The sequence below is a fragment of the Ischnura elegans genome, chromosome 11 (genome assembly GCF_921293095.1).
Source record: "Ischnura elegans chromosome 11, ioIscEleg1.1, whole genome shotgun sequence".
Lineage (NCBI taxonomy): Eukaryota > Metazoa > Arthropoda > Insecta > Odonata > Coenagrionidae > Ischnura > Ischnura elegans.
Genome location: NC_060256.1, coordinates 1,649,489 through 1,675,759, shown reverse-complemented (window position 1 = coordinate 1,675,759; position 26,271 = coordinate 1,649,489). Strand labels below are relative to the sequence as shown.

General features: G+C 40.8%; 1 protein-coding gene across 3 annotated transcripts in view; it reads left to right on the top strand.

Moving 5' to 3' along the window:
• LOC124167853 (DNA topoisomerase 3-alpha) overlaps positions 1-26,271 on the top strand; it is a 114,450-nt gene that overhangs the window by 25,611 nt on the left and 62,568 nt on the right. For all 3 annotated transcript variants that reach the window (XM_046545895.1, XM_046545898.1, XM_046545899.1), the window contains 3 exons: positions 1,650-1,757; positions 11,261-11,370; positions 19,280-19,484. In XM_046545895.1, coding sequence (XP_046401851.1) covers positions 1,650-1,757; positions 11,261-11,370; positions 19,280-19,484 — 423 coding nt within the window. The remainder of the gene's footprint in view (positions 1-1,649; positions 1,758-11,260; positions 11,371-19,279; positions 19,485-26,271) is intronic.

The following is a 26,271-nucleotide window of genomic DNA, read 5'->3' as shown; positions in this document are numbered from 1 at the left end:
TTGTAGAATAGTAAGAGCTAGAATACGATTTAAAATTCCAAATTGCCAAACTATGGTGTACCAATTGTCAGCCTTAAACTCTGCAATAAGAACATGGAATGAAATTCCGCACGACATTATTAACTGTAACACTGTAAATCAATTCAAAATGAGAATGTATGTTTATTTACTTGAAAAAAATATTCTTGTAGTTAATTTATTGTAATACCATCTACTATTAATTTTGTAAAATTGTATTATCACTTTTTCTTTTTTTTCCACTGCCAAGACTTATTTTGTACTAGCTAACCCGGCGAACTTCGTACCGCCTAACATTCAATGGACTTATAGTTTAGTTGCACCATTTATAAATAAAGAGCGGCTGTATCATTTTAATCATATTTGATTTATTATAAATTAAATGAGAAAATATTGATGAAATAATAATTATACGCATTCAGTTGTTGGCTATTTGTGTTATTAACCGTAAAAAAATGTTTTTAGGTGTAAGTCCATAGCATAAACTTGGCTCGTTCACGGGGCAGGTTAACGCAATGCTAGACCGACGCTTGACTGATGCTCAAAATAGTGTAAGAAAAGCCCCTATGAAGCAGCATTCGTATCAAATGACTTTAGGCGCACCAGTTATAGTATCTCTGTTTGGAAAAAATGCACTGCGCAAACGTGCTGCATGCGTAAAAGCACCACGGTGTGCCTTACACATTCGGGTTTAATGTCTTGCGTCAAGCGCCTTCTGATAAACAACAGTTTTTGTTTTGTTATCAGGAGCAAGATAAAGCGAATGAAGCTAAATAAAAATAGCGAAGCGAAGCAGGGACGCAGCGTGGGGGGTTTTTGGGGGTTGAAACCCCCCCAAAAGCTCAGAGAATCTTTTTATATAACATTTGGTTATTAATATTAGGGGGACGGATGAGTCACAAAATATTTAACTATTCACACAGCCGCAAAACCTACCATTTTGAACCTTTTATCCTAAAAAATGTCTGGGGAGGGCCCCCACACCTCTCGCTTACCTTGGCGAGTTTTCTATACCCTACAGACCCGCCAGTATTAGCTGCGCCTATCCTTAATTCCTAGCTGCGCCCTTGAAGCAAAGGAAGAAATACAGCGGGTGGTTTACCGACTCGTAAACATACCACATATCATTTACCATGAGAAAATCATGGGTTTTCACTGACACATGAGAACAAACATCACAAAAACTGAAAGACTGACCATGCGATTTGTTAATCGTTATCACGAATGCAACACGAATTGGAAATTGAATACGTTCAAGCTCAAAAGGGCATATAAGTTGGGATCATGGAATCTTCGGATTGAGAACTTCCTCATCTTTGAATTTTCCTTTGAGTATAGTGGCGTGAAAAAAAATCTTATTTTTTTGACCGCCTTAACAATCGAATCCTAAAAACATATCTCTAAGATAAAGTTGAATTTTTTTTGCGAACTTTTCCTATTTTTTAATGTCCTATATGTTATCCGGGGCTGAGACGAATCCAAAGAGCCTAATGTCACTAAAATCGGTGCAGCCGTTCTCGAGTTATAAGTGTTCTAACTAACACGATTTTCGACTTTCTTTTATATATATAGATTATGTTCCATTGGACAAGGTCCTGGGACAATAAAATTTATTATTTGTGTTTTTCCAGAATTTGCTGCACGTGTGTTGGAGGATGGTCCGAACCCACGTCAAGGAAAGAAGACTGATCAAGCCCACCCTCCAATCCATCCGATTAAACACACCACTGCATTAGGTGGTAAGTTTTCACTACATGAATATTTTAGCTCAGTCCTGCATTTTTACTGCATCTAAATTTTTTCTGTTCTTGGTACCAGTCCAGTTCGTCACCATTGGTTCTCAGTTCTCGATACTCGGTTCTAAGGATGAACTCTTATTATCTCAATTAATGGAAATTTAAATGAGCAACAATAAGAATTGAATGAAAATAATTTCACTTAAGTAGTAAATGGGCAGGAAAGCTCTATAAAAAACTTAAGATCATCTCCATAATTTTATACACCAAGAAAAAATGTTTAAATAACACATTGTCAAAGAATGCATAATTGACCAATATGTCTCATTACATCAGTCAGGCACTGGTTCTTTCTCCCAGTTTTGATTTAAACAATTCAACATTTTTAAGCCTGCCTGGGTCTAATCTATTCCTTTTTTGGCAGAAATATTGCCTGCAGCACAGAAAAGGCATTCACTGAAAAGAGTAGTGGTCGATGTTGATTGTGAAGGGTCACGCTGATATGCTTGGAGCACAGTTTACATACTGCATTGTATAAGGATCAATAGTGAAACTTTCCCAACATCTGATGACATCATCCGTTAATTTGTGAGAATCATAAATTTTAAAATTCGGATCCAGATCCAATGTATTCAGCAAATATGGATCCGAAGTATCCGATCCGACCATCCCTAATTGATATCAAATTGGACACGGGGCTAGCAGTGTGTTATCAGGCATTTATTCATTCTCTATCCCTCAAAATTTATTATCTAGTGTCTGAGGGTGCATAATATGCCGGCATAGTCAGTGAAGAAATATTGTTACCTGAAGACCTCAATGCTATGAAAATACACACCAGGCTAGGCAGTATGTATGTAAACTGTCCTCCAAGCATATTGCACATTCAGTGTAAGCCTTTTCAGTACTGCAGGCAATATTTCTGCAAAAAAATAATGCCTAGATTAAACCCAGACAGTAAAAATGTTGAATTTTTAAAATGAAAAACTGGAGAAAGAACGAGTGTCTGCCTGATGTACTGTGACATATTGGTCAGTCATGCATTCTTTAACAACATTTTATTTAAACTTTTTTACTTGGCAAATAAAATTATGGTTTTTTTACAGAGTGCAAAAGATCCACAGAGAAAAAATCATCTGCCTTGACCGGGATTCGAACCCAGATCCCCCGATTTCCGGTCGAGTGCGTCGAGAGCTTTCCTGCCCTTTTACATCTTTAGTGAAATTATTTTCAATTTAAGTAAATGAAAGATCGTAGCACTTTTCCACAAGAATTTTTAATTCGTACAACGCGTTTCGGCTCACTGAGCCATCATCTGGTACAAGACGCTTGAACACATGTGAAGATCCCTTTTATACCCTTGAGAGAGGAGAGTATTGGAGAAGGAGAGGATTTGACATCTTTGAAGATGGGGGGGGGGGGTGGGAACGGGTGTACAGAGTATAGACAATGGGGAAAGATACAACTACGGGATGTGGAGAACCCACGTTGGAGGGAGGGTTCTGGTCATAACTGTAAAATGACGACACGTGCGGAAGACCATAGCAAAACAGGAGGAGGGGGTGTTGAGAAGAGTGAAAAAAGGGGGGCTTAGGATAAAAAGAGGCCGCGTGTCTTTTGAAAGTGAGAGGAGTAAGTAGCGACGCAGAAAAAAAAAAAAAAGGGCGGGGTGAGGAGTCCCTTTGGGTTAGCTGAGAAGGAGTGAAAGTTAGCGGGGGTTCAAGGGAGGAAATTGCCAGCAATAGAAAATGGTCAAATGCGTAGAGAGGATGGGCGGACGGGAAACACCCCGTGGATGTTGGGGCACTTAAGGCGTGGGTGAGGAAAGAATTTCACCATTTGTTTTGGTGAAGGGTATCTTTAGGAGAGGGGAGTGGGTGAAAAACACTTGCTCATTCATAAGCGTATTCAAATCACTTTGTACAATTTCAAATTGCTCAAAAACATCCAGTCTTGTACCCTTACTTTCTAAATGTAGAATTTCAGGTTTAAAATTACAATAATGTAAGGTCTGAAGAAGGTGTTTAGCGAGAAGTGACGTTTCATCTCCATTTTTCCAGCACCGTCTATGTTCTTTCATTCTGGTAATGAAACTTCTGCCTGTTCATTACCAGAATGAAAGAACATAGACGGTGCTGGAAAAATGGAGATGAAACGTCACTTCTCGCTAAACACCTTCTTCAGACCTTACATTATTGTAATTTTAAACCTGAAATTCTACATTTAGAAAGTAAGGGTACAAGACTGGATGTTTTTGAGCAATTTGAAATTGTACAAAGTGATTTGAATACGCTTATGAATGAGCAAGTGTTTTTCACCCACTCCCCTCTCCTAAAGATACCCTTCACCAAAACAAATGGTGAAATTCTTTCCTCACCCACGCCTTAAGTGCCCCAACATCCACGGGGTGTTTCCCGTCCGCCCATCCTCTCTACGCCTTTGACCATTTTCTATTGCTGGCAATTTCCTCCCTTGAACCCCCGCTAACTTTCACTCCTTCTCAGCTAACCCAAAGGGACTCCTCACCCCGCCCTTTTTTTTTCCTGCGTCGCTACTTACTCCTCTCACTTTCAAAAGACACGCGGCCTCTTTTTATCCTAAGCCCCCCTTTTTTCACTCTTCTCAACACCCCCTCCTCCTGTTTTGCTATGGTCTTCCGCACGTGTCGTCATTTTACAGTTATGACCAGAACCCTCCCTCCAACGTGGGTTCTCCACATCCCGTAGTTGTATCTTTCCCCATTGTCTATACTCTGTACACCCGTTCCCACCCCCCCCCCCCCCATCTTCAAAGATGTCAAATCCTCTCCTTCTCCAATACTCTCCTCTCTCAAGGGTATAAAAGGGATCTTCACATGTGTTCAAGCATCTTGTACCAGATGATGGCTCAGTGAGCCGAAACGCGTTGTACGAATTAAAAATTCTTGTGGAAAAGTGCTACGACCTTTCATTTACTTAAATATGTCTAACTTCCACCAATTGAAGCCTGAATCTGTTGAACTTATTCGAAATTATTTTCATTTACTTCTTGTGGTTGTTCATTTAAATTTGCCATTAATTCAGATAATAAGAGTTCATCCTTGGAACCAAGTACATATGTATTGAGAACGGAGCAGCGGAATGGAACGGGGACTTCTTCCCTGTCTTTCCCCCTTTTTCAATCTCATGGCCACCCACCCGCACCACCAAGCCTGCAGTCCGTTCACCACCTCCTGCTTCCTCACCTTCCCAGCTCCTCACCTCACCCCAAGCATGAGAACCAAGTGGAGTCGGCAGAAGAATGCATGGCGGGGTGGTGGAGATAGAGAGCCTGCGGACAGGCGTATGCTGCGTGGCGTCGGGTTGTTGACGAGTGTTGAGTGTAGACTGCTTGAATGAATGTCTAATCGAAGGAGATTGATGGCATTCTCATTTTAACTCCTTCTGTCCCACCAATGGTGCCATATCGAACCTTACAATATGTCGTTAGTATTTTAGTCCAGAATATTTCAATTATTAGGCTATCCATTATGTAATGCCAAATTTCAGGCCTTGTGAAAGATACCAATTTAGTTGGTGAAGGAGCCTGAGTTTATTTAGCTCTATCAGATCAGATTTACCCATTCTTCACAAAAATTTGCAATTTATTTTTAAAGAAATGATTTCTGTTGAAAACTTTTCAGTCATGAGGTTAAATTTCACTTCATTCTTTTTATGTATTTAGATAGGAGCATCATTTTTATGTGTTCTGGGTCTACTCCATGGTTTTTTGTTAGCAATTATATTGGGAGTAATAAGTATTATTATTTCGGGAGCCATGTTGACAAAAGCATTCTTGGTATATATCCATTTGTAAGACCCCCGATGCTCTAAGGGGTGTCACCGATCAATTGGCAGGGATTTTTGAAAGGAAACTCATAGACTACGGAGAGGTGATTTTATTATTCTACTCGTTTACATTCTCCGCCGCCACGCGTCTGACTACCGACGAACGCCTCTCAACGGCCCCCCTCCGCTGACCTCCCCTCCTCCTCCTTCTCCATCCTCAGTCATCGTCTTATTCTTTCACCAAGCTCTGCAGTTTCCCACGGGAGGATGGAACAGCCACAGGATACGCGGGGGTAAAGCGATCCGACTCTTCGCAGAGACAGAAACTTGGGAAGGAATATGAAAGAGAGTGTAGGTGATGGGTTGGGGCGTGAAAAGGGTGGGAACGGAAGTGAGTCTGCTGTTTCTGTCTCTTACATCACTCTCCCCTCAAACTGCCTTTAATCTTATTGATTATAGGCCTCGTCTGCTTCACCCATTGAATCCTGTGAAAAAGACGTACATGGAAATGGAGTACACAAAGAATATGGAAAATACAAGGAGCCTTGGAATGGGTGGACTCGGTGATGACACAGAGGCTAAATACATTATATGTATGTCCCCAAGGCACTAATTAGTTAAAACAAAATCCTCCAGCAAAACACTAAAATAGCAAATACAAAGAGAGGAAGAGAAATAAGGTTTTATACGTAAGATTGAAAAACACTGCATTGCAAATGCATCCATTCGTTAATGTTCATTCATTGAAATTCTACCCAACCATAATCAGAAGCATAAAAATATCCTGATTCTCTCCCACCAATTAGAATTCATCTCATAACTAGAGATTTTCACTTTTTAACATTGCACAGCTCCATAAAAATTACAAACAGTAGATTATACTGAAAACTCAAAATTCCGTAACATACTAAAAAAAAAACTGTTCGTTCCACGAAAAGACATAATTTACTCACAAATCTTAAATGACTTTCTCGACCAGCTGTTCAAAAAAAATACACAGCGGCCCCACTGAACCAGCACACGATAACAACACACGATATCAACAAACAGCTCTACGCTTTTTCTTCTCTTACAATTCTCTCTGCCGAAGCACTAACACTTACGTCTTCCCTTCTGAGGACGGTCCGGTTTGCGACCTTAAAAGATAAGGAGAACGGGCGGGATGGGTTGGAGAGATAAGGATGTTGTCATCTGCATCGTTACTCCTGCTGTCTCCGCGGCCTTCCGCGGTATGTGCTGGCGTACGGGGTGTGGAAATGGGAGAAGCAAGGGCACTGGCGTCTTCTTCACGGCCTTCACTGGAATGTGCGTACTCTCTTAGAGTACTGCTCTCGCTGGGTAAGCAGCTCGCTGGGGTTCTACGGGGAGTGCCCTCTCGTACACCCAACGGCTCTGGAGGCGTAGGGGTAGGTCGGGGCCTCAGGAGATAAGGGCTCCTTTGCCGCGCGGCTGCTTGCGACTCGCTCGTCGAAGGGTATCTCTGCTCCTCCGTGCTCTCCGGCGTGGAGGCCTCTTCTGCTCGTTCTCTCTCGGCTATTGGCGATCCGGGCTCTTGGGTCGCCGCTTCCTGCCTCTCTCCGCCCTCCGATGACGATGTCAACACCTGACTCAGTTCCTCCCACCGTTCTTCGTTCTCCGACTCGGCCAATATATGGGATCGGGGGGACATGACACCAGGGCGAGGGGGAATGTGGGAAAAGGGAGTGTCTCCTATTGGGCTTGCTGGGCCACGCACAGTTTCCGCTGATTTGGTGGGGGGGTGTTTCCGTGGTCTTCCTCGACGACGTTCTCCACACGGGGGAAAACCTAGAGTTGGCAAATTACCTAAATGCAACTTAAAGCGATTTTTGTGCACCAAAAGAGATCTGTAGGGGAGTTGAATTCGCACGTTGCACGGAGGAATCACTTCCGTCACTAGATAGGGCCCTTTCCACGGGTAATGGAATTTTTTCGCTCCACCTGTCTTCGTGCACGGGTCACTCAGGTAGACGTATTGACCACACTTATATGCCACGTCCTTCGTCCCCCTGTTAAAAACTGCCGCCCTCTCCCGGCGAGCGCGCGCATCATTGATCTCACATCTACTCCGTAATGTCTTCAATTTCTCTTTCAATCCCTGAAGATACTTATTGTCAAACTGTCCCAATGTTGGTTCAAAGTACTCGAAGGGAGATCGCATGACGTGCCCGAAAACGATTTCATGAGGCGAGAAGCCTTTACTGCGATGGATTTTTGTATTATGGCAGAGAACAGCGTACGGTACCCAGGTATCCCAGTCCGTGTTTTTGTCGTTAACGTAGTGGCTAAGTATACCAGCGATTGTTCTATGTACCCTCTCCACTTTACCGTTCGATTCTGGATGGTAAGGAGAACAGCGAAGTCTGGAAATTTTCATTAGTTCGCACACTTTTTTAAAGAAATCGGACATATAGTTAGCACCCTGATCCGTGAGAACCTTGACCCGTACCCCAAACCTTAGAATCCACCTTCTCACGAATGCCGAGGCGATCGTCTCCGCCTTTTGGTCCGGTAAAGGAATCATTTCTAGGTAACGGGAAAAATTATCAATAATAGATAGAATGTATTTGTTACCATACTCACTACATGGAAGGGGCCCGACGGTGTCCAAAGAAACGAAATCGAATGGTCTATCAGAAGAGGGTAATTCCTGAATGGGTGCCCTTGTTCTCCCGTAAGGGCTTCGACGGTGGCACGCGACGCAGTCTCTAAGAGCTTCTTTAATGTCCTTCGCTAAATTTTGCCACCAATATGATGCCCGCACTCTCTTGAGTGTAGGCCGGACCCCTAGATGCCCCGACAATGGATGATCATGGAAGTTTTTAATTATATCTTTCCTCAATTTCTCGGGGGCCACTATTTTCTCACCATCTTTGGTTTTCTTACAGAGAACGCCCCCTTTCACAAAGAATCCTATCTGCATTCGCAACCGTTTGCATTCGGCGTCGTCGTTCTGATAGTAAATTATTTTGTCACATAGCCCTCGTTCAACCGTTCGTACCTTCCGACTGAGTGCGTCGGCGTTTGAATGAAGCTTCCCTGGTTTGTGTATAATTTCATAGTCGAACTCGCTCAATTTCAATGTCCACCTTACCAAGCGGCTGTTAGGATCCTTAAGACTCAATAGCCATTTGAGAGCCGCGTGGTCTGTAATGATTTTAAATTTTCGACCAAATAAATAACATCTGAAATGTCCCGTAGCCCATACGGCCCCAAGGAGTTCCTTCTCCGTGGCTGAGTAATTTGTTTCGGCGCTGTTCAATTGTCTAGAGGCATAAGCGACGGGATGCTCCGTTTATCTCCTGCGATAGAACTGCGCCTAAGGCATAATTTGAGGCATCTGTAGAAAGGATGAAATTTCTGAAATCTGGGTACCCTAGAATAGGGCTTTTAGTAAGCGCTGACTTAAGCTCCCTCATCGCCACTTCGCAATCGTCTGACCAGCTAACGGTTGCCCCCTTTTTCAGCAGTCTCGTCAAGGGCTTTGCTATACTGGCATAGTCCTTCACGAACCTAAGGTAGTAATTGGCTAAACCTAGGAAGGACTGTAGTTCCTTCGTGCAACTGGGCGTGGGATATTCATTTACTGCCGAAAGCTTCGATGGATCGGGAAAAACTCCGTCCTTCGTTATCACATGACCCAAGTAATTCACCTTGTCGTGGGCAAAGTGGCACTTATCAAATTTCAGAGTCAAACCTGCGATTCTCAGTCTCTCCAAAACGCCCCTCAGTCGTTCTGCATGTTCCTCAATTGTGGAGCTAAACACTACCACGTCATCTAAATAGACGAGACAATGCGCCGGTTTGAGCCCGCGCAGAACGCTGTCCATAAGCCGCTGGAAACTGGCGGGGGCATTGCGTAGCCCAAACGGCATTCGCGTACATTCCCAATGCCCGCTCTCCGTATTAAATGCCGTTTTTGGTTGTGACTCTCTGTCCATGGGAATTTGATGGTAACCGCTTGTTAAGTCCATCGTAGTAAAGTATCGGCAATTCCCTAAATAGTCCAAGGTCTCGACTATATTCGGCAGGGGATAAACATCAGGAGTCGTAATGGTGTTTAATGCCCTGTAATCTACGCAAAACCTATAAGAATCTTTCCCATCAGTCGATTTCTTAGGGACAACAACAATTGGGGCGGCCCAGGGGCTGGTACTAGGCACTATGACACCCGCCTCTAACTGCTCCCTCACTAACCCATCGACTATTTCCTTCTGGTGGAATGGCGTGCGGTATGCCTTCCTATAGATTGGCCTATCGCTAGCCGTTGGAATATGATGTGTCACCAATTTTGTCGGCGGTGGAAGACCCTTACCGGAAAACAGATCCTTATATTCCTCAAGAATTGGCAATAGAGCGTCACGTTCCCCGCAGTTTAGATGCACAAGTTTATCCGCAAAACAGACTTCGCCCTCGCAACGCCGCACCGTTTGCACTCGCGGACCCCAATCAGCTTCCTCTTCCGCCCCTCTATCTTCCCATTGTGTAGCGGAAGCTAAAATCGTTCCCTTCCTTAGCGTTACATCTCCTTCGTTGAAGTTAGCTGCTTGAACAATTACCTCACGGTTTCCATTCACTCTTGACATGCTTCTAGCCACTACACAGCCCTCCAGATCCTCAAAGTTTGGTTCGATAAGGATATCAGTGCCGATAGGGATTTGTAGGTCAGGTACATTGACACTTATTAGTTTTTCACATCTACCCGACAATGTTTCTGTCTCTATTGACCGGATTAAAAACCCCGTGTCACTCCTCTTTCGGATTTCTTTCATTATTCCTACATTCGCTTGTTCCCCATGGTTGCACCTCAAACCCCAGGTCTCATTCCCTACGGAGAGTGTCCCCTGTTTAATGTTTATACAGCAACCTAATTTTTCTAGGAAATCTAAACCTAATATCCCCTCGTAATCCCCTAGTTCACTCACAACTTGCATGCAACACTTATATTGAACCCCGTTTACAAAAAATTCAACAACCTTTTCCTCAAAACTTTTCACCACGTCACCAGTAATGCCCTTCACGCGATAAGTAGACCATTTAATACCCTCATTACCACACACATCACTGCACACGAGGGATACCTGAGCGCCGGTGTCACACAGGAACCTGGCCCTTCTTCCCCCGATGCTCAACACCGCCACCAAATCCATAAATCCATCAATTGGCAGGGATTTTTGAAAGGAAACTCATAGACTACGGAGAGGTGATTTTATTATTCTACTTGTTTACATTCTCCGCCGCCACGCTTCCGACTACCGACGAACGCCTCTCAACGGCCCCCCTCCACTGACCTCCCCTCTCCTCCTTCTCCATCCTCAGTCATCGTCTTATTCTTTCACCAAGCTCTGCAGTTTCCCACGGGAGGATGGAACAGCCGCAGGATACGCGGGGGTAAAGCGATCCGACTCTTCGCAGAGACAGAAACTTGGGAAGGAATATGAAAGAGAGTGTAGGTGATGGGTTGGGGCGTGAAAAGGGTGGGAACGGAAGTGAGTCTGCTGTTTCTGTCTCTTACACATTAATATTTCTTCTCAAGATTTAGCTTTTTTAAATTTACACATTATGATATACATCCTTGGAACTAAAAAAAGTCATTGATTACCTAATTTCTGACTTTTTTAGCTTGTGTTAACGTTCATATATAAGTTTTATGAAGAATCTATAGTTTAATTATTTTTTCAGGAAATGATAGAAAGGTGTATGAACTGATCGTCAGGCACTTCTTGGCTTGCTGTTCAAAAGATGCTGAAGGCATGGAGACAGTTGTGGACATAGATATTGCTAATGAGAAGGTAATTCTCTAACTTGTGCTGAATGATTCATTTTGGCTGCTTGAAGTAAAAATCAAGCTTCTTTTAGTCATTAAAATTTTTTTCTGAATGTATATTACCTATTTGCAATACAGGTTTTTTTTTTAATTTTATTACAAGCTATATTTATGTCATCTCCTGTTTATGGATGGGCTTGCAAACTTGCAAATGAGGATAGTTAAATTAAATTTTTTGAAAGCTGATTTTGTAGAAATTAAAGGCAGTTGGGAGTTGTTGAAAGACAGGCAACTTCATTGTAAGTATGGATTGGCATAATCACTGCAGGACCAATTTTCCTTTCATGAAAATGAATGTGGCAGACTGCAGATGTAGCTTGTGAATGTAGGTGCTATTCTTTTGAATTTGAGTTTCGTATCATTTGGCCCTGAGAACATTTTTAGCAGTTTAGCTCATCCTTAACCTGGAGACTTACCTGGCATTACTACTCATGCACTACTTGTGTATACTAGGGATGGACGGATCCAGGATTTTTTCAGATCTGTATCAGATACTTGATTTCAGGTGTTGGATCTTCAGATAATTTTGGATCCAAATGCATTTTTAATTGCCTGCTATAAAGCAAAGTAATTTCATTGCAACCTTGATAAAATGAGACTCCTCGTTGCTCAGATAAAAACTCGCTACAGCAAATTGTCCCTTTACTGGAGGTAGAGCAGATAATAGCCAAAATACCTATTGTGAACACTTATACAGGAATAGGAGTGGTGCGGCGACAGAGAAATTTCTATCCGATAATCATAAGCATAAATCCAGACAAAAGGCGATGTTTTTTGCATCACTAAATGTCCTTACTTTAATAACAACTCTTCAAACAATTTATAAGTGTCATACTAAATAAAAATCATGCAAAGCATTGCTTTGTCAATCATTATGCCAATGCACAACCGACGAAGCCATTTTTCTATGTATGTACTTAATTAGTGCATTTATGTGGTTCATCTATTATTTTGGTATTTTCCACTGAAAATTCAAACAATAACTGATAAAACTGTATCGCAGTGATTTATTGCCTCAAATTCTTCCATTGGTGTATGTTTATTGTTCCTGTATATTAAGCGGCAGTTATGCGAAATAACGTGTCGCATTTGTTTCTGCAGACAAAAACGGTGGAAGGTTGTAAAACAGTCCTGCCTCAGAAGACTTTTTCTATCATCAAACATAATATTTTTGATTAACATATTCTTCATATTCTATGGTAAATAGTTTGCTAAGCATGCAAAATGATGTGATTAAAATTGCTTTTGTTTAAAAAAGAAATTCCTTTTTGAGTGTTACACTAGCAACGTATTTGAAATAATACACTGAATGTACCATCGCCCTGCAATAAAAGTGATTTGAATTAAAATTGGTAATACATATACATATTATGATAGTCTGGGCTTTTTTGTTGAGAAATTGATATGCACTGCAATGATAGGTGCTCTAATTTTGTCATGCTATATTTTACTTAAGTTTTAGCTTTTTTTTAACCTAATAAATATTACTATGTATGTATTATTTCAGCTAATCATCTACAAAAGTGACTCTATTGTGCATCTAAGATGATGAATCAGCCCAGGCCATATTACCCAAGTTCCTTTGTTAGTATATTTTCAAATAAATTGTGCATAACTTTCCAGATTATTTCTTTCCTGTGCAATCACGTTAACAATATATTAGAGGTCAAAGTTGAACAAATTTAGTGAAAAACGACCACCCTCAATTTTTTCTGGAAATTGCCACATCTATCCTCGTGCAGTGATTTCATGAATAGTTTTATCGACAAAACTGTTTTACCATATTAATTGAAAGTTCATTTTCTGCCATTTGAAGGGTTTTTAAAGATTTTGTTTCATCAATAACCATAGATATATAACAAAATGGTTGAGCCTGTTTTCAGCCAATTTTTTACATAAGCATAGAGAAAAAGTAGATACTTCCTCCAATTCCGTTGTTCTATGAAGCTTCTACATGATGAATCTAAAGCAAAATCTTGCACCAAATTGCAACCCTGAATTTTAAATCATTTTTTCAAGCGTGCGGTCGTCCCCTATTCTGGCAAGCGGCGGCGGAGAGTACGGCAATGCGGCAAACATGTGGATGCGATATGGTATCATTCACTTCTACATGTGGATAATCGATATAATAGTGATGGAAAATAATCACCAGAAAGTAAAATTAATAAATATTGCTACGAATGACTCTTATTATGCAATCGCTGGGCACTGCAAGAGGTATGCTGAAATGCTTTCTTTTTTGGAGTGCATTCCATATATTACTACAGAGAATGGAGTTAAATTGTGTGCTTTACGTAGGGAACCGGATTATTTAGTAACAAACAAACTCTTTCTAGTCGACAGCTGTCCATGATCCATGCCCTCTACTTCCTAGCCTCCCATACCTATTTAAAGGTCTACCAACAAAGATGGCTTTATAACACTGTTGAAGTGCGGAGCCCTTTGACCTTGTTTTTGGTATGGTATGTTATCTGTAGAAGTTTTGGAAGGCATGTTACCTACATCGTATAATATACATATGTTTTTCATAGAAATGCAGTTAATTTTTAATTTATAATTTAGGATCAATTTAAAGTATTGATTTAACTTTCCTAGGTATATATCACAGTCATTATTCTCAATAAACTGTGCTTCTGACAAAAGTGATATGTATTAAAAATATTTTACTGAACAAACAATACGTAAACAAAAACAACACAAATTACACTTTTGCCCGAGTAGAATACAGCAATTAGCACTTTCGGAAATAATTTTTTTTTTTCAATCACTATCTGATAAGTCCTTATCACTTTCATAATCTGAGCTCAAGAATTGTTTATTATTTTCAAGAACAGATACGTTTTTCTGCAAGCTGGAAGAAGACCCCCCCGGACTTCCCCTCTTGCTATGCCACTGGTCGATGGTTTCTCCGAATATTTTTCCTATTTTCATTTCCAAACCCAAGTGTAACAGTTTATATCCAGAGCATGTAAAGATATTTTTAAAAACAAATTGAAAAAATATGAATATATAATAATATATATAACATAAAAATATCCCAGTTTGGGCAGAAGCACAGGACACAAAAAGATAAAAAAAACACTCTCAGAGCTAAATTTTCGGTGGCATACCACCTTCCTCAGAGTTAGGTTGGAGACAGTAGGTAAAGGATGAAAGAGAGCTGAGGGAGGGGGAAATAGTGGGAGGTAGGGTCCAAAGGGGGGGGGGGGGGGAAAGAGTGTGCTGAGGCAATTAAGGGATTATCTGTTTAATGTTTAAGCCGGGAGGAAGAAATGCTTTAAATAGCCATATGTAGGTTAATTTGATGGAATTAAGTTTGAGTGGGTGGTCTGTGGGGGGAAGGGAGGCCAAAACTGATACATTGTAACAATCATTGAATTGACGCCGATGAGTGGCCACATGTTTTGCCACCGGGAGGGACGCAAAGTGAGAGGAAGTGCATGATGCCCTGTGGTTGTTTATCCTTAGGTTAAGGAGTGTTTAAGATTTGCCTATATAAAGGAGGGACAGTGTCAATAATAATAATAATGTTTATTATCCGTGGGCAAAATACATTTGCATGGAGTCGTCAAAAAGTACAATGGGGAAGTTGCATGAAATTTTTTTCATCGAAATAATATATGATTCTTATAGCAATTTTCACCAGGAATCCATTTTCACCAATCAAACTTCTCGTAAACCATTGATTTTATCATGAAATTCATTTAAAACAGTGAAATGCGTCTGCAAACGCGAAGTTAGCTCTGATTGTTGGTGACGTCATTTCTCCCTACGGCGTTTTCGTTTTGCATGTACGGCCGCAGAATCTACAATGAAGCAGTCGTTGAGTAAGAGAATATTTCGGTATTTTTTTAATCCGTGTTTTCTCTCAGACATTTTATGACGTTATTTAGTCACGTCAAGTATATTTTATCCATCTTCTGTATTCGTAGAACAAAAATATATCGAATATATGCGAAATGGAAGACGATTTCGTGAAAAGGCTGTTGCGATAATCTGCGAGAGGTGAATTCCATAATGATAGCATTATATTTTTAAAGTAACCCAGACTTTTTGACTGCAGAATTTAGAGAAGTGAAGGCTTCGCGGTAAGTTTTTCTTGTTTATTATGGCATTACTGGTCCAGCTTTTACGAATACAGTAGTAGCTACTCGGCCTCCGTTGAAAATTTCTGCATGAAATGTTAATATGGTACAAGTTATGATTTTTTGCTTTCTGTATGATATCAGCTTTTTGATTCAGTATGTTGTGAAATGCTTTCTGTGCACAGATTTAAGGTAATTTTTCTGTTCACATTATGCACATTATACTATGTACAGTTTTAAGATGTGTTCTGTATGCATACTGTCTGAAGTGTGTACAGGTTTTGACATGTTATGAACTTTTGTAGCCGCTTTTATAGTAGCTGCTTAACGATAGGCATAAGCATAAGATAATACAGCTTTTAATGTTAGCTATGAAGCTTCTATTAGAAGCCTACAAAATAATTATAAGCTATTTAGCAAACGTATGACAAAATTCAATAATTTATGTTAAATAGTATTAGGCGCGCAAGTAATCTCTCGCTGTTTTTTAAATGAAAAATACATCTTTATTTAAAAAAAAGGTTATAAATGAATCATTCAAAGTATTTTCCGTCGCTTCTTAAAAAATTTCCCCATCATTGAGGCAGAGCCCAAATATCGTTATGGTAGAAGTGATTGTCTTTTAAAGCTATCCTCTAATCCTGCTTTTTTGCACCAAACGGTTGTCAATGCAGGAATGAAGGACAAGCAACTTGTATTCCCTGACCTTTCTTATTACTCTCTCCACATGGGTCCTAAAGATTTCTATTTGCTTAGTTAGTTTAACTTCATCTTGAGAGCTCTCTACATTCTTGGAAACTCTTGGTGGTCTAATTAACTCTCAAATTTTACCACTGAATGAGTGAACAGTTAGTTTGAACGCGCGATCTACTTTTACCCCACAGCCTTTTAGGATTTGCTCAAGAAATCCAGTTTATGCGAATGACACTATCTATTGCCCGGCCACCATTACCCCTCGAAATGAAATTTTCTAAAGATGAATCATATGATTTATTTTTTTTGATTGAGTTTAGATAGAAATATTTGAGCTATAAACAATTCATTGATTTTATAGTAATGTTAAAAATGATTCCTTTTGAAATAATTGCGTTTGAAAAAACATTATTTCTATTTTTCTTCACAATCAGCAGTATAATGCACTGACTAGTACTGTAAAAAAACGGATTTAGAGTTTCCTTCGCAATTCACTTTTTTACTTTATACCTATTGCAGTGTAATAAACTAAGCGCAATTTGTTATACTGATCGCAGTAAAAAGAACTGATCCATACAATAGAAAATGTCACTCACTGCAGTGAGTACTGATCTATTTTTTTATGCTCCAATTCAGGTTAAACTTTGCCAAATTGGGTTACCTGGCTTTTCTATTTCTATTTCTAAACAATCAATAGTTGACTCTACAATGTAGAGTCTACATGTGAAGGCGAGCAGGAAAGGGAATTGGCATATTAAGCAACATCTTATTTTTGTCAACCCAAAAAACTAGATTTTTCAAAAGACTAGCCACCGGAATAATGGAAGCAGAGAAATATCATGCCGCTGTCGAGGGTGAGACATTGGTATCTTCTAGGCTAAAATATTGAAGGATTTGTTGAGTCTAATTTTCCTGAACTTAGCAATAACAGGTAACCCAGTCTTTCCTGATAGCATATCGACAATAAAATAATTTTCACAATCTACTCTTAAATGCAATGCTGCCTTTTTTCCAAGAAAAACACAATATACTTGACCCTTTGGCTACATATCTCCCTGTCTGATTCCATGTCAGTCACTTATCATATTCATAGGAGAAGTAGCAGCATTGGCGGAAACTGGTTTCTTTTCTGAACACAAACCATTTTTGATTCTGGTTTCAGTTGGCATGACTTTTCCTGACCTCGACTTTCCACCACTTCCTCAGGTTGTATTTACTCCTATGGCTCAGTCAGTTGATTTGAGGAGGTAGTGATTATGCATCAGTGAGTTTCTTACAAATTATACACGGCTAGGTAGCAAATATGGTTTCGAGGGAGTTCAGTTGGAATACTATGCATGGGAATCAATTGATTTCGGAGAGAGGGAGGGTAGCCTACTGTATGTACCCTTTAAGTATTCTTATCATGATTAATCATTGACGAATTCAAAACATACAATAATTATAAGACATCGGGTACTACGAGGGCCGTCAACCTACGATAACTTTGCAAAAACAGCATGCAAGCGACAGGCGGGTACTGCGCGATCAGGGCAACTGCACGGCTCAAGTCATTTCTCAGCATAATTCTGTCGTAATTACTTAAGGTAAAGTGATCTTCACGAACAAATCCCGTCGTTTTCGTCGACAGATCGTTCTTCCTCTTCATCGCCTTAACCCACTTCTTTTTTCTCGCTTTATTATTCGACATAAGGACGAATATTTTATTAGAATTTCGAGATGTATTTGAACGTATAGGCACCACGCAATATTTATTATTCGATATTATAAACAGCACTTCACGTAGGTAAACATACCGTCTTCCTGGCGTACGTATACCGCAACAATCTCGAAGCTCCACGCCTCGGACGTTAGCAACTCTGTTTGGGGAGAAATGACGTCACTCCTCTTGGACACACTACTTTCCTTCGCACCCCCCACTCCTCCACTTTGACCTTTAATATCTTGCAAACTAACGCTTGTATTGAAATTTCCCCCGGTAGATATTCTTTCCTAGAGGTTTACTACATTTTGACATAGTTTTAAAAAAATGTGAAAATTCCCCATTACATAAAAATGATCAAGTCAGTTACATCACAAAACAAAATATACAACTTGTTGTGATGAGTTACAATTACAAAAAACAAAAGTACAAAGAAGGTAATTTTGGTTAAGAACAGTATACAAAGATAAATCTTAAAAGACAGTTCATATATTCTTTTACATCATAGAACAAATGTTTTCTCAGGATATTTTTTACGGATAATTTGAATTTCTGATATTCTAGATCTTTTATTGCAGATGGCAGTTTGTTATAAATATTAAATCCTTAGTGATTTAAACTTTTCAGTCTTTTAGCTGTTCTATGGCTTTTTGGATGGATGAGTTCATTTGATCTGGTATTATAGTTATGAAAATGAGAGTTTTTTTCAAAAGACATGTGGTTCTTGTGAATGAAGGACACTGTTTCTAATATGTAAATGCATGGTACTGGTAAAATGTTGAGTTCTGCATATATTGGTTTGGTGGGTGTTCTTAAAGGAACCTGGTTCATTATTTTTATGTTTTTCAGTGTTGACATTGAATAAGATAAACTTTATTCTTGGAAGTACTGGAGGCCGCAGGGGGATAATAATATACATATATGTATATATATGTGAAAAAGTACCATACCTTTTTAATTGTTAACAAATTGAAAGCATATAAAAATGTTTTTTGATTCATAAAAATATTAAAATGTGTATGAAAATCTAGAAAGCATTCCTTTGATTATATGTACCCAGAAAAAAAACTTGAACAATTACTCCGTTTTATGGCAAGAATTTGAAAATGCATTTGGATCCGAAAATACCCGAAGATCCAACTCAGAAAATCAAGCATCCGATCCGAATCCGGATCCAAAAAAAATCCTGGATCCCTCCATTCCTATTCATTGTGCTAAATGCTCAAATCCACCTTCCTTTATTTGTTTCTGCGGGATAACTGAATTTCTGTGCTTGGTTGGAAAGTGAGTTTGTTTTGATCATTCTTTTTGATTAAAATGTGGTGTGGTGGAAGTTGATCAGATGTGATATTTTTTCCCCTCATTTTAATGAATATTCTCCCCCTTTGGTCTAGTTTCGTGCTACTGGTTTGAATATCATCGCAAGAAACTACCTGGATGTTTATCCGTACAAGAAGTGGGAAGCAAAAGAGATTCATAACTATGTTGTTGGACAGACCTTTAGACCCACAGCATTGAACTTGACGGATGGAGAGACAGAGCCACCTAAACTTTTGACGGAAGCTGATTTAATTGCCTTGATGGAAAAGCACGGAATTGGTAAGGATTGTAGTTCACTTGAGCTCTTTAAATTATTGTTATTTCTTACTTGCAGTTGTGAACAATTTCAAATTCCACCATTTCTTAAGGTGGCTATGCACAGTGAATGATCATGCTAATGAACATGCTGAATGATAAGGTGATCATTCACAGGATCATTTAAGCAAAATAGAATTTGGTCTAATTTTCACTGAATGATGGTGCACATGACAGTTAATTTGAAAATTTTTCCTTTAAACAATGAGAATGATTTCATTCGCATGATAATTCACTGTGTATAGTGGCCTTTATATGTGGTTCCGAATATCTTTGTCAGTGAGTAGGTGGGCTTTAACCTAGTTGGGAAAGGTTCTCTTCCTTGTTACTCAAAAACTGTGGGCACTAGCATCTACTTTTATGAAAAACTTGAACCTCATCTTTCTGTGATCCAGCTCTAAAACAATATGGGAGGGTTCTCATTTGAAGTGGAGTGAGGAAAATGTGGAGTGGAATGACCCTGGAAAGGATTGCCCTCCCAGCTGAATTTGTCTGTGGCCAAAAAACCTGCAAAAAATATCAAAGGAAATGATATGTTTGTCATTACTGTTACTGCTGGGGTCATACACGTCAGAGAAATCAAAACCTGACTTGAAGTTGTGGAAATGTCAGGAAAATCAGATTGTGATCATGGAAAAACTCTAGGGGTGCACCAAATTTATTGAAATGATGGATGAACGTTATGCAGTGGAGGAACTGCATGTTGGGCATTTTGTTGCCATCCTGGCTGGGCAGCTCGTCCAACACGGCACTACTTGTCTTCATTTCTTTTACTGGAACTGCTGCGTACTTTAATGCATTATTTCACAGTTTAATGTGCCCCATTTTTCCATAAAATCCCTGTGAATGTCTGCTATTTCACTGACATAAATTCAGGGATAATGAAAATGGGAAGTTGTTATGATGTATGGGTAGGGGCACCGAATTTTCGCGAACCGCGAAACGCGAATTATAACGCGAAATTTCCAAGGCTGCGCGAAATTCACTTGGTTCCGCGAAATTTCGCGTTTAAGTACTTTTTCTGCGAATTTGGCGCGATATTTTCTACCATTACCGATAAAAAATACCCCGTCACTTCAACGTCTTTTTAAAAACCGGTATCAAGAAGGGATCGCATAAAGTCGGTGCTTTGCAACCGGCTCGGAACTGTGGCGAGGATTTGAATTTGGCGCCCAAAGCCGAAACTGTCCGCAGCGTATTCATGGCCAAAAAGTGAAAAAAAACGCATATATAACCTTCCGATTACATGGCGTCCATGTTTTTTTCTTTTGAGAGTTACTTGCTAACTCGCGCATTTAAGGGTTCGTCAGTTTGTCGCTCTCGCCAACATTGTAACATTCTGTAGCCGCGGCCATGGAAGAAGGAGGAGGATATTATCTCCTCCTTCTTCCATGGCCGCGGCCACGTAGGCCGCTTTCAAACAAGCTGACTTTGCGTCTGCCACCATCCACAGCACGGTGACGTTCTCTCAATTGACTATAGGTCTCAATGGATGTCTGCAAACGAGTCGAATCTCGCCGTTGACGGCACGGCGCCCATTTCAATCCGGCCCGGCGATGCGCCGTCTAGGGGGGGTGCGGTCCGTTGAACGCAATATAGACTGCGCTACATTGAGTCCGCTTTCTGACGAAACTACCTTTCGCCGGCCGCCGTTCACGTGAAATTCAGGCGGCTTTCTGACGAGACGACTCTCAGCAACGCCGTGTGCCGTGCCGTGGACGGCGCCCGCGGAAAATCGTTTCGTCTGAGAGTGGTCATAAGATTGATTCATGTAAAGATACAGTAATTCTTCGGCATACGAGCAAAATGCGTTTCGAGAGCCTATTCGTAATTTGATAAACCTATGCAAGGCGTGAAAAAGGGTGGTTATCCTGCAGAATGCAACACCGCATTACATTTTGCGTTAATTCATGGCCGCTCAGTTTATCCAGTGCCGCTGTACCGGCGTGTTGAGCAGTTTATTGTTGAGGTTATAAGAGCTGTGACAGTGAAGCATGCAAATAAGTTGTCAATTAAAGCAACAATTTAAGCTATCTTCATCACAGAATGTATTTTGATCTAACTTACAAGTTACAACAAAAAACCTGGTGAAAGAACCAGTGGCTGCCAGATGTAATGAGACATATTGGTCAATCATGCATTCTTAACAACGTGTTATTTAACTTTTTTACTTGGCAAATAAAATTATGGAGACGTTTTTTACAGAGCTTTCCTGCTGATTAACATCTTTCGTGAAATTATTTTCATTCACTTCTTGTGGTTGTTCATTTAAATTTTCCATTAATTCAGATAATTAGAGTTCATCCTTGGAACTGAGTGTTGAGAACCGGTGGGGGAAAACCAGTCCGGTATCTATTGAGAACCGAAAAAATTTAAGAACCGACTCAACCTTAATTTATTGAACTCCTTTACCCTAGTCAGCAATGCACAGTTTGGAAAAGAAAATGAATCTTCTCTTAATAGTCTCAAAAAATCTGCGCAACTTTCCGTGTGTGAGGTCCTGAAGCGTGTAACGACTAATATGAAGTTGTCATTCCTTGTATACAGTGACCCAGGGAGGAACATTATTACAGCCATGGGAAGATTATTCAACACAAGGTGTATATTGACAACTGATGTGAGGGACTTAAGCACAATTGTAGCTAATGTCCTCGTATTATCATTAACAGAAACTCAAGAACTTCTTGGCTATTCTGCTTTGAAGGATTCTGTTAGATCAGTTCAGGAAGAAGGAAAAGAATTTTCACTACTTCCACTAATTCCTGTAGAAAAATCCACTGTAGAAAATAGTGAGAAAACCCTGTGGATACCTGTGGCAAATGTAGATGTAGAAAGAGGCTTTTCCATGTACATATGGAAATATAAATATAAGAACCTCTGAACTTCCAAAAAATGCAGAATTAAAGTCAAGTTTTATCAATTGATCTCAATTCCAGTAAAAGAAGTATTCAGCCAATTTTAAATTCCTGAGTGTGAATAATTTCAGATGGCATATTCCAAAAAAACTTTTATAGATAGAAGCAACCCATTAGTAGATAAATACATATTTGTGAGTGTTAATATTATATTATGTGTAAGACCTTAAAGACTTTTGTTATCAATGTGTTAAGTGAAAACTATACATTTTTTACATCATGCAGGCCAGTGAGACAGTGAATTAGACCAATCAAAAATATTCCCCGTCTGTACAACTCCTACATTTCTCTAGCGCTATGAGGTTGAAATATGTACATACATACATAGCAAAGAGTGCTTATGGTATGAGAATCTAACAAATGCTTAACTTATTCCTTTAGCATTTGCTTTGACCCTTCTTTATCAAGGTTTTTACCGTTAAAATATATTTAATATGGTAATAAGCATTTTTATTGTTAAAATTATTGTTCTGGGGATAAAAAAAGGAATATTTATGACGAGTGAATTTTTATGACGAAACTGTATTTTTTGTGACGAAATTGAAATTTTGTGACGAAATTTTAAACCGAAATTTACAGATTTTTATGACGAAATTCACAGTTTTTATTCACCGATAATCTTTGCCTCTATGTATGGGGGATGGAGGTCGGAGAGGAAGTGAATTTCTGAGGCCCTGTTTTAATCTGTTTGGAAGTCACATGCCAAGAAACTTTCACTCCCCTAAGCCTAATTTTTATTAGCCCCCCCACCCCCTTACCGGCAAAGATAGTTGCAAAATTCACTAACTCTTGGTTAACTATGTGGTATTCCATTATTTCCTGGATATAGACAGTTACTTATACCACTTATTTTATAAGAGCGCGACCCGGGTTTCAATGAGTAATCATCATCATCAGGCGCTAATTATTAGCGCCTGATGATGATGATTACTCATTGAAACCCGGGTGCGCTCTTATAAAATAAGTGGTATAAGTAACTGTCTATATCCAGGAAAAAAGATAGTTGCAACCAAATATACACCCATGCCTCGTGTAGCACAAGGGATGCGTTCCTTGGGGTCTTTGCGCTATACGAATTTGCATTATACAAGAGGGTTTAAACATTGGGAAGATAGGGATGCATTCCTGGTAGCATAGGTGTTGGGTATATAATTTCCTCTAAACCATATATATTACCATAAATAGCCTTAGAATACCTTATTCATGTAAACTTTTAAAAGTTAAAATATCTTTAAAGATAGTAGGCATGCATTCAAAGACTTTAATTCACGTTTAAAAAAATTCGTACGTGCTTTTGAAATTCCCTCCCGTCGTGCAGGTGGGTTAACATCTGCTATCTCAGGGATTCGTAATGCATTACCGGCAGTTGACGATTTTTCAAACCAGTCCAATAACAATTATTGTGTCTCTTTTTTGTTGCTCATCGAAATGACAGGCAAATGCTACTTTGAATGCCATTTCATAGCTAGCAGAGTTTATGAATGATAAATCATTTTTATTTGAAGTCCTCCGAGGCATTATCAGCTACGTGAAAGGGTCTTTAAATGCCTTGAAACCTGACACAGGTATTCCTTCCCTGAAAATGAATAAACGAGAATGCATTCTTTTCCAAAACAATATTGTCTTGTTAACACTAAAAACTAGTTGAGGGGGGAAGGAGCCACTTACAATCACAGCTTGGAGTTCATTAGAAAATGTTGTGGTATCTGCACTATCAACACTTGCAGATTCACCTGATATCGCCGCACTGAAAATATTTGCTTGCCATTTAAAATTCTGGAACCAACCGGAGCTTTCACGAAATGTCTCGGAGCGATCACCTCCCTCGTCTTTTTGTACAGATTCACAATGAACTTTCCGTATGTAGTGACTGCTTGGTTGAAGTAGGTCACTGATGTTTTAACTTCATCTTTATTCATAATAAGGCATCGTGACTTCAAACTTCCGTACATCATCACTTTCACGCTCTCCATTTTCAAAGCAATTGGCCTATTTCAATTTCTCTTCTAGGTTTATGATTTTTCTTGATATGTAACTTCTTGATTTTTCTACCCGCATTCCTATTTTTTGCCATTTTTCGCTTGGTTCTTACTTTGTATGGCTCTATCGAAATCACCTTCTACTGCTGAACTGTATTCCTGAGATGCAGAGGGCCTACGACTGCTGGGAGGGAATGAAGCCATTGTGTTTGAGACTCTTTAGCGGACCCTTTTATGTGTTGATGCTATTCATACGGAACTAGGACACCGCTCCATTTCTCCCCCATGAATACCGATGGCCTTGAAGGCTTGAGGCGTAGACCCTCTACGTTGAAGTCAATTCACCCATTAACTAGTGATGGGTCGATTCCAAAATTTTATCGATTCTGATTCTGACATTTCGATTCCGATTCTACTGATACCGATTCCATCGATTCTGATGCCATAGACTCCAAGAAAAATATGACTTAATTCCAGGCAACAAGAAAACCACTTTAAAAAATATCACTCTATAAAAGAGTCAGTTGACAAAAGCATCTTTCATATCATCACTATGTAATTAAAATATTGTCGTATCCTCCGCTGCTGCGTCGTTGAGGGGTCCTGGCTGGGAGCGGGTCCTCATGAATAGGTAGTCTTGGAGAAGGACAAGCAGGAAAAATATACACACAACTACAAATTTTAGTTGACCCAGGTTTATTGGTCGTCTGGTTGGAACATGGGGCCTTACTCCGCGTAGGGAGCAGGCGTTGTCAAACGAATCCCACAAATCGCCTGAAGGGCGTCCGGCCGCGGGCTGCAGGCCTAGTCAGTCTTCTGCGTTGGTCTCCTGGTCGGCTGCTTCTGAGGCGAGGGCCCAAACAACATCCTCACCACCCTCGGGTCGCTGATCCTCCGGGGTTGTCTGGTCACCGTGGCGTAAGGGGTGAGCGGCGAGTCAAGTGGTCGCAGTCCGTATGGTGGCGGCGTCGGTGGCAGCGGGCTCAGGAGCGGCTCGAATTGGTACCAGGCGTAGGGCGGCGGCGGCGGCGGCGGCAGCGGGCTCAGGAGCGGCTCGAGTTGATACCGGGCGTAGGGCGGCGGCGGCGTCGGCGGTAGCAGACTCAGGATTGGCCAGGGGTGGGCGGCTGCTTCTGCTGCCCACTGTTGGTAGTCCTCGACACTGGGGGACTGCGTTGGCCTTCTGGTCACTGGTGCTGGTGGCGGCGTCGAGCAGGAAACTCCAGGTTGGTCCAGTGGTCGGCGTGCTGCTTCCTCCTGCCGCTGGCGGGCTCTGGCAGCGTTCCGGGCGAGGCGGGGTCGTCTCGGCATTCGGCTGCACCGTGAAGAGTTGTGCCGCTTCGCAAAAAGCGCGAGTACGGCGTCGGGGTGAGGATGCGCTCGCTCCACCCCCGTAGCAGTTGAAGGTGACGACTCGAGGCTGCTCGCACTTCGATCCGTCTCCTTGCTCTCCCTCCTCCGTTCTGTCTTTTCGGGCCCTGGGGCCCCCCTTATATTCCAGGCTGGGCCCTGCTGCTAGCCAATGAGCGTTCGTCTTGGGGCCCGGGGTAGGGGAAAAGAGAAAGTCCCTGCGTCGTTGGCGTGGGTGGAAAGGGGAGTGAGGAGAAGTGAGGGGAGATTCGGGCTTCCCGGCCACGTGGCTCGGTGACGTCAACCCGTCCACCCCTTCTCCTTGGCGTGAGGGGTGGACGGTGACGCGAGGGGAGTTAGGGGGAGGGTCCACGTGGTCGCTCTTCGTGCCGGGAGATTTAAATTTCTTGGCGCGGGTTTTGGCCATGTTGTTGGTGCACATCAATATAATAGCTAAATTTCAAAACAGAAAATACCGGACAAGTGGTGTTACATGATAGGTATTAC